The following is an 8,812-nucleotide window of genomic DNA, read 5'->3' on the forward strand; positions in this document are numbered from 1 at the left end:
GTTTTTCAGAAATGGCTTCTGCAAAGAAATCTGCTGTTGCGACACTCTGTTCTCAGCAACACAGCAGGTCCTGCGTAGCTTCGTATGGCAGTGTGCTTCCCAAGGCATAGGACAATGTGACTGTCTCCCAGCTTTGAACAAAGCTTTCAGAGTTTGTGACAGCTTGCCACATTTCTATTAGCAGCCAAAGGCGGTAATGACATAAAACCAGCAGTAGTGGAGCCGATAGTCTGCACGAACGCTGAGACAAAGTGTGCAGTTGAAAGTGCGCTGTAAAAAACCTTTGCATATTTATTCTGTCTAGTGGAACTTGCAGTGACCTATACCATCAACCACTGCTGTGGCTGAATATATGCTTCATTCTGCTGCAGAGCAAGAAGTCACAGTTTGGTCCCTGAGGTGAGAGCCACATTTCAGGGGAGTAAGAAAGCAAAAATGTTCATATGCCAAGGTTTTGGTCCCATGGTGGCCAAAAATTAATTCAGGGTCTTCCACTGTGGCATGCCTGTCAGCTACTCTCATGGCTTCAGCTTGTAAAAACAAATTAAACTCTGTCAGTATTTCTTGTAGGAGGCACCACCTTATTCATCGAAATACCAGACGGACCACAGTTGACAAAAGGCTGATTTTTTGGCGTTGGTGTGTCTCTCTAGGTTCTGTGCTGTTTGTTCTATAGGCAGTTTTGTAAAGGACACTGCATGCAGTCATTGAAGCTCAAAGGGCAAAATGCAAACTTTGTTCTTACAAACATATATGCGTTATTTGATACGCGGGTGTGGAAAAGCATCTACATTTCTAAAAATTGAATAGCATTAATATAGCAAACAATATTTCTTTTATGCAAGATCATAACAGTAAGAGTTCTAAATTAATACTTTTAAACGCACTTAATAACTGATCTGTGCTTAAGAACACTTCCTTACAAAATAATTACGGTGATATATTATTCTTGCAGGAGAGCAAAGTTGTGTACCTAATGCACGTCATCCCCTAGCAACCATCTTTGTTCTTTTTGTTCGACTTCTTCTTCATGATATCATCGAGCAGTCCCTTGAGTTGCTCTAAGGTGACCTGATCCGAACTGACGGCTTCCTGGTGCCTGCTGATGTCTTCAATGGGTGTGGCTACGCGGCTGCCATGTTGAGGAGTTGCGGAGGCCCGCCGTGGAGAATCGCTTCTGCCATGTGACCGGACCGCTTTCTTGGTCCGGATGTCTTGGTGCACCTCCGAGGCATTCACCTCGCCGAAGAAGTTTTCATCTACTTCGCTGATTTGGCTGTCTTTGGAATTTGAAGGCCGAGCGGCGCTGCTTTCTTTTCCTCGGTACGGCTTGACATCCTTGAGAGAGGCCTTGCTCTCATGGTCCTTGGCCTTCTTATTTGGGCTGAGACAGAACAGCATCGGTCGAGCTTTTGACGCATTGCCCAGGTCAGCACCCTCACCGCTCGAGTACGAAGAGCCTGAAATGCTCTCTGGCGTGTGGTACTTGAAACCTTTGGTAGCGTTTCTGTTCCTACGGCCACGATCCTGGTTGATGCGCAAGTCCAGCCGCAGGTTAGAGAGTGCCTTCTGGCAGTCGTGCTCATCGACATCATCCTCATCACTGTCCCGTTCCCGCCTAAGCTGCGGTTTAGCCTGCCTTTTGTGCGCGGGCCTGTTGCGGTCCCTTTCTGGTGCGTATTGCGGTTGCCGGTACTCTGCAGCTGCTGGCGCATATTGCGGTTGCCGGTACTCTGCAGCTGGTGACGCGTATTGCGGTTGCCAGTACTCCTGGGATGGAACGCTGTGCGCCACGCCGCGCTCTTTAGCTACCAAGGGCGTTTCCGTGACCGTCCGGGCGGGGTGTCGCTGCTTGAACATGGTGTCTGCCACTGGCTTTGCGCGGCTTTCGACCACACAGAAGTTGTCATCCTTTTGCTCCAGCGACCGGTACGCTATCTGTCCGTTAAAGGCCTTCAGGAGGCACAGGACGCACAGCAGCAGGAGCACGGCACCTGCAAACAGGCCCGTGATGAACAGGAAGAGGATTAAGAACAGCGACGGTCGGTGCTTGGCCGGCTGCTCCAGGGTCTCAACGATGATCTGGTCGAAGGCTGGCGAGTCGTCGCGCCGTCGCTTGGCCGCGCCGCTGGCATCGTCATCGTGCCACGGCTGCGCCACAGCGCTGGGCTCGCCACGAAACGCTGCCGACGCCACCCAGCCGTCCTTGACGATCGCGCTCGACGCCGACGCAGCGACCGCCAGTACCGCGAGCAGAATCGCGGCCCTCATGCCGCCCGGCCGAGCGCCCGTTTCGGGCTCGACCTTAACTACGGTCTGCCGCGCGTGTCGTGCGTGTCGCAGCGGCCATTCGACTGTTCATGATGATACCTATATGGCAGCGCTGATGCTCCTACCATTCCTCGCCGCAATGATTTGTGCCGTCTTCGAGCTGCAACGCCGTCAGTATGGCACCAGGAAACGTGGTGTCAAAGTCGAGGGGAATTGGTACGTTCATAGAGAGATTGCAGGGGAGCAGATTTCGTGAAACTAATTACGAGCGCATCGCGCAGTACTGGCATGACAGTATGGTCTGATAACTCGTGTGGACACCTTGTTCTCGTGCGCTTTTTTCTTAGCTGAATCAGCCCCTCTCTTGAACCCGGGTCTTTTTCTCCTTTCAATAGAGTTTCCTTGTGTAACACCATCAATTGATTCAGATCGAGGCAACAGCAACGCCAGCGTCATTACTTGTGCGCGCGCGGTTTCGTGGACTATGAGAAACCGCACTACCATCAGCTGGCGCGGTGCAAGCGGCCATGGCGGCGGCGGCCCTGTGCGCCGTGCTCCTAGGAGCCGCGCAGCTGTGGCAGGCTGCCGCGTCCGCCGAACCCAGGCAGCCCTCGCCGCTGCTGCTCGTGGAGGGCCGCCGGGTGCTGCTGCCCATCAGCCGCGCCTCTGACGACCAGGGCGGCATGCTCAACATCAATGGGACAGTGGTGGGCGTGCACGATAGCCGCCTGCCAGCGATGCTGCTCAGCCTCTACGAGAACGTGTCCCGCCTGATACTCGCAGAGAAGGCAAGGCGCGTAGTATCCAGACGCACTCGCGAGAGGGAGAACGGACAGCGTGCCGTTGCCACTGAGAGCGCACACAGCGGCATGACTGCGCACACTGGTTTGACCGATCGTTTTCGCGTCGCCTGTGTCAAAAGCTGATGCGGCTTTAAGTGATTGGTCCTATTTTTTGCGCTCAGTTAGTGGTGGTTAGGACACACAGAGCAATCAAGACTGCGGCGGCCGCATCTTGATGGAGGCGAAAGGCAAAAATGCCCGTGCGCTTTGCGATGTCGGTGCAGGTAAAGGAACCCTAGGTGGTTCTCTGCGGCGGCTGTTATAGCCCATGTGCAGCTTTGGGAGGTTGAACCCCCTGCGTCATACCTGTAGAACATGTATACAGTCGCGGATAGAGTAATATGGACCACGCTTCCGTGTTCAGATTCCTCTGCCGCATTGAGTAATGGAAATAGAAAAATTGCGGCCTGTATTAGCAAGGGCAAAAGTAAATATTAATTACTTGCATAGGCATCAACCATCTATGACATCGTTTTAGGTGACGCGTCAGAAGACTGACCGCCGAATCGTAGTGGGAATCATGGAATCCGAATTCATGAGATACTTGCAATCCTGGCGCTCATATTTAAACGGGTGTCGGTGGGGAGGTTCAGGAGCTAGTAGTATGTATGCAGTTAATTGTGAAACTGCGAATATATGTTGCCACGTTGTTACTCGGCTAAAGACTCAAAGCACAATATGCTGGAGGCGTGAAAGAGTGACATTAGGACGGCATGCTGAATGCCTATAGGGTGCCATCCGAGTTCTATAGTTAGCGATTCGGCATAAGCACCACTACCTTACTGGCACATGTTCGTATGAAAGCGAAATTGTTTCAGGTCACTAATCCCTTTTCGGCTAATTGTTACACATAAAGTCATGCCTAAATATCCATCATCTCCGCGTTTGCGTGTGGTGGGCTTCAAGCCAACCGCTTGAAGGAACACTGAGATGGTTTTGATTGCCGTATTTTAGTTCAACAAATTCGAGTCAAATTTAAAAGCTCTGTGTGAATCCTGTAATTTACAAACCTTTCAAAATTGCTGCTCGCAGTAGCTCGCAACCTATTAGGGCGACACCTCACCACGCGTTCTTAACTGCCCCTGTCTCAAAGACGTCAGTGGGCAATCCGGGCTAGCCTTCTCAAGGGGCGCGCCCACGTGTCATGGTCGGGATTGGGCGCGGAGGTGTGCAGTCCCGACCTGTCTTCTTTATTTTTTATCTGCTGCGTGTATGAGTTGAAGGGGCGAGGAGGAGCATCATTTTTAATCTTTGCTCTTAATGAAATTAGATTAAAAATGTTTTTCGGTACGGTGACGAGTGATGGAATACCGATAGCTCGTACGCTTTTCCTAAACTCCATTTCATGGTTCCTTCAATTCTCCTGGCAGGATCCCGAGCTAAGGGTCGCCTTTCGGGATTCCTTGAAAGACACCATGCTCAAGAACATTGAGAAGTTCGTGGTGCCAGGCATGGACAACAAGAAGCGGGCGAAGATACGACGGCTCAAATTCGGCTCCGTCTCGGACGGGTTCTACAACGCCGAGCGGTACGTCTTGGTCGGCATCATCGTCGTCGTGGTCACGCTGTCGCTGGTCGTTCTCGTCTACTGGTTCGTCGCGTACGTGATCAGCGGAGCCATGCGGCGAAGCCCCTCCGACATCGGCATCACTGAACTCGAGGACCTGGACGTCTACTCGACCGACGACGATGGCTCGTCGGCCGGCCGCTACAACCGGGCCCGGAGGATTGGCCTCGTGCCAGAAAGGGCACTTCTCGGCTACAGGAGGCTGCCCTAATTGAGCGCTCGAATATCTGAGCGCTTCCTTCTATCGAATGCAGTATGTCATGAACTTCAAAACGGCTGTAGTTACTGTGTGTAAGCGCCCCTTCTTCGTGCTTAATTCTTATGAGACTGTGCTGTGACGGAATTGCGAGCGACGGACCGTAAGACTGAAGTGAACCGCCGATGCTGTCTTAGAAAGGGCGTTGGCTTGTTGGCGAACCAGTGCATGGGGCAGAAATTTATTCTGCAACGTCTGTGTTCCACGGAACTTCAGCCACGCTTCAGTTAAATGTGTCGTACCAGTCTAGGTGTTAGTGAGACCGTGACGAATAGAATACAGATGAATTTATCCGAATTATTAATCTATAGCTTTGTTTAGGTTAGGCAGCCGACCTCTTGCCAGATGCACGAGCATTTTCTGTTAAAATACTACGTACTTGTTGAAATAAAAAAAAAAAGTGCGTGAAACAGTAGAAAAACTTACTCAAGGCGGATTTCATTTTCACCTCTTCATTTTCATTACACGTGGCTGTTACATGTCCCATCGAATGTTCATCTTGAATGCGGACGGCACGTTTATTTGTGGACGACATGGACGACTGCAGAAAGGCAAACACACGCGTGGGTTCGTCTTTCTTCAGTCCGTGTTATCTGCGCTGCTTTGTGTGATAATATGCTCTTCTACTTTCGGCCCCAGCCGGGAAAATTAACGGTACAGCCCGGCACGTGATATGGCCTTGGGATTTCGTTTTAGAAGCCACGAATAACACGTGATGCACAGCTTATATAAACAATGATTGGCGCAGAGTTCTTGACAATTAATTGGCGCGCGCGATTTTAGTGCGGCAAGAGCGTCACACAAGAATTTTGGCGCTATGCCCTATAACGAGGTTAAATGACAGCGATTTCAAGGAACGATAATGTCCTGTAATAGCCGGACAGACAAAAATAAAATAATTAGGTGCCACCATGAACTCTATCATGTCATGAAAAGCTCCAAGAACGTTTTGTCATCAGTAGTCGCATTGGACGGCAAATGGAGTAGGTTGCACGGAACATATATTCTTTAGGGTAGGCAATAACAGTAAATAAGAAATCAGGCATTGCTAAGCTTCCTTGTATAGCGTATAAATTCTTTGCTGTACTGTAGGGGTGTTAGTTCGCGTTGAAACCACGACCGATCACGCAATGTGCACGAGTATCCGAGCGGGTTCCCGCGCATTTCCCGCTCAAACTCTCTCGTAGCGCTATTCCACGTAGCGCAGATTGTTCTCCAGAGCAAGTGGCGGCGCTGCTGTCTCAAGCCTCTGAGTAGCAAGTGCAACTGGTCCACGGGGCCAGTAGACACCTCAATCGCGCTGTGAGTAGGCGGTGGCGTCCACCTACAAATTGAGGCAGTTATACGCCTTTAATTTTCTCAAAACCAGAAGAAGGTTTAGGCTCCGTTTAATTTAAGGAAAGGAAATGCGCACAACTTTCCCCGGATCAGTAGACGCCTCAGTCGCGCTTTGAGGTACGTGGCGGTGGTGTCCACCTGCAAAAAGCTTGCCAGCTATTTTAAAATAGAGCGAAAGCTTCACTACTCGAGATACATCTCAGTTTCGCCTGGCTTTGCGCGTTTGACCTTGAAGCCCGACCAAGGTCAAGCCAAGCACACACCCCCAAGACTATGACTGTGTCTTGCTGTGCATAACCATGATGTGCCTGTATGGTATGGTCATAGCTAACAACCAGCAGCCACCTGACCGACGACCAGTGGTCACTTCACCTTGACCCTTGACTTTTAGAGTTGAGATTCGCATCGCCTGATGTGACGTCATGCGACTGCTCAGCAATGACGTCACACCATTATTTGCTATAAATACTGCCGGCTTTGTTTTCGCTCGTCTACTAGGTTCAGCCGGGTTGAACCTCAGTCAGTTTTTAGAGCGGGGTGCAATTCCGATTTCGATGTGGATGAGACAATGATATTCAGTGCCTCACAAGGTCAAACGAAACTTAACTGCGTGGTGGTATGGCCCAAGCTCTGGTGGTATGACCACGTGATCATAGGACAATGACCATTGGGTACCTGACCTTGACCCTGACATTTGATTTGATACAGTGGGGGCACTGCTCGACAATGACCTTCAATGCCTCACAAGGCCAAAACTTAACGCATGGTGGTATGGCCCAAGCTATGGTAGCATGACCACGTGATGACTATGACCATTGGGTACCTGACTTTTACCTTCACCCCTGAAATTTGGTTTTTGAGGAAAGTAAATGACGCAGTAACTGTCTCACATATCTTGGTGGACACCCGAACCACGCCGTAACGGAAGGTATAAAGGAGGGAGGGAGAGAAGAAAGAGGTGCCGTAGTGGAGGGCTCTGGAATAATTTCGACCACCTGGGGATCTTTAACGTGCATTGTTAGGGATGGGTTAAGGGATATGTAGAGGTATCTGTTGTTTCAGCCAGCTTCTTCGCTTCGGCGGACACGGTTGTTGCGCCGCGCGTCTCTTCTTTCACTCTTTCCTCTTATCTTTTAACTCTCCTCTATCTGCTCGTGGCAGCTGTGGGGGCTCGAATCAGTCGGCAGGCCCGTGCACTTTTCTTTTCATCCTTCCCTCAGTCGCAACAACTAAAACACAATCTTACACCTTGCATGATTTCTCCGCGCACTCAGGATCACATATATCGGAAGCCCCTACAGCGCAATATGAGCGCTAGCCTCCATTAGGGTAGGCGGCAGGCACGAGAGAGCTATTACACCAAAACACACAGCAACCGCTCCGATATCTTTTATATCGATGCGGCAGAAAATTCGAAACCAGGATATTTCACGGCAGTCGCAGCCTATGAAGACGGCACATTGAGGGCCGCCGCCACTATCCGAACTAATTCGCCTGCAGAGGCGGAAGGAGCCGCCATCGCACTTGCGCTGGCCCACTCCACCATTGACAAAAACCACTCCACCATTGACAAAAATGCACAGATTCCTAGGAGGCGTACCGCCACTACCTAAAGGGCATGGCGACGCCGGCAGCACACCGTATTCTTTGCCACGGCCACCTCTCTCGACCGAACGGTTACTCTGTCGTGGGTCCCCGGGCGTGCCTCGATCCCCGGTGATCAGCGCGTTCATGCGCTGGCCCGAGAACTCACCTCCCGGATCCCGGATGATCAGGCACCCAACCGTGTGCAAGAGGTCCCATCGGTCCTTTCTACTTATCATCAAATCACCACATTCTACAAACTCAGCCGCATGACACTGCCACCACCCCACAGTACTTGTCGCCATTATCCAGCGCCACATGGTGACAATTACAGACAGGCTGCTTTATTTCACCCTACCATCTCTCATGCTTTCACCCCACCTTTCCTCCTGATTGTAACACCTGTGGCGAGCCCAGATCCACACTTTTCTACTACCTTTGGGAATGTCCTTCCCCAAAGGCAGCCCCATCCCCAATGCCACTCATTCTTCCTGGAGGCTGCTTTACGGACCGCTCAGCCCGCCGGCCAGAAATGGCTGGTGGATCAGGCTTTACGTGAAGCATAAGACCGTGGACTCCTGGACCAGTAGGGGACCACCCTGGAAGATTTTTCTTGTCTAATAAAGTTGTTTCCATCCATCCAACCCGGGTACTCCGGCTGAGGAGATGACCTGCGCTCTCGCTGTTGCGCGGCTCTCCGAGCGCGTTCAAGCGTCCTTGCTATCACCTTCTGGCGCTTGGCTGCGGGCGGACTGTCATCAGGAATCCGGACATCGCCTCCTCTAGCTGTAAATTGTAAACTGGTTTTTGAGTAAAGGAAATGGTGTGATAACTGTCTCACATCTCGGTGCCCCCCCCCCCCCCCCCCCCCCGAAACGCGCCGTAAGGGAAGGGATAAAGGAGGGAGTGAAAGAAGAAAGGAAGAAAGAGGTGCGTAGTGGATGTCTCAGTCAG

The 8,812-nt window shown here is 51.2% G+C and overlaps 1 protein-coding gene across 1 annotated transcript; it reads left to right on the forward strand.

Moving 5' to 3' along the window:
* Positions 1 to 2,712: 2,712 nt before the first annotated feature.
* LOC149342002 (uncharacterized) lies at positions 2,713 to 5,351 on the forward strand. Its single transcript, XM_089544301.1, has 2 exons — positions 2,713 to 3,059; positions 4,484 to 5,351. The coding sequence occupies exons 1-2, from the start codon at positions 2,799 to 2,801 to the stop codon at positions 4,889 to 4,891; spliced, it is 669 nt and encodes a 222-aa protein (XP_089400427.1). The 5' UTR covers positions 2,713 to 2,798; the 3' UTR covers positions 4,892 to 5,351.
* The last annotated feature ends 3,461 nt before the right edge of the window (positions 5,352 to 8,812 follow it).

This window comes from Amblyomma mixtum, chromosome 5, assembly GCF_055824585.1.
Source record: "Amblyomma mixtum isolate Tamu chromosome 5, ASM5582458v1, whole genome shotgun sequence".
Taxonomy (NCBI): domain Eukaryota; kingdom Metazoa; phylum Arthropoda; class Arachnida; order Ixodida; family Ixodidae; genus Amblyomma; species Amblyomma mixtum.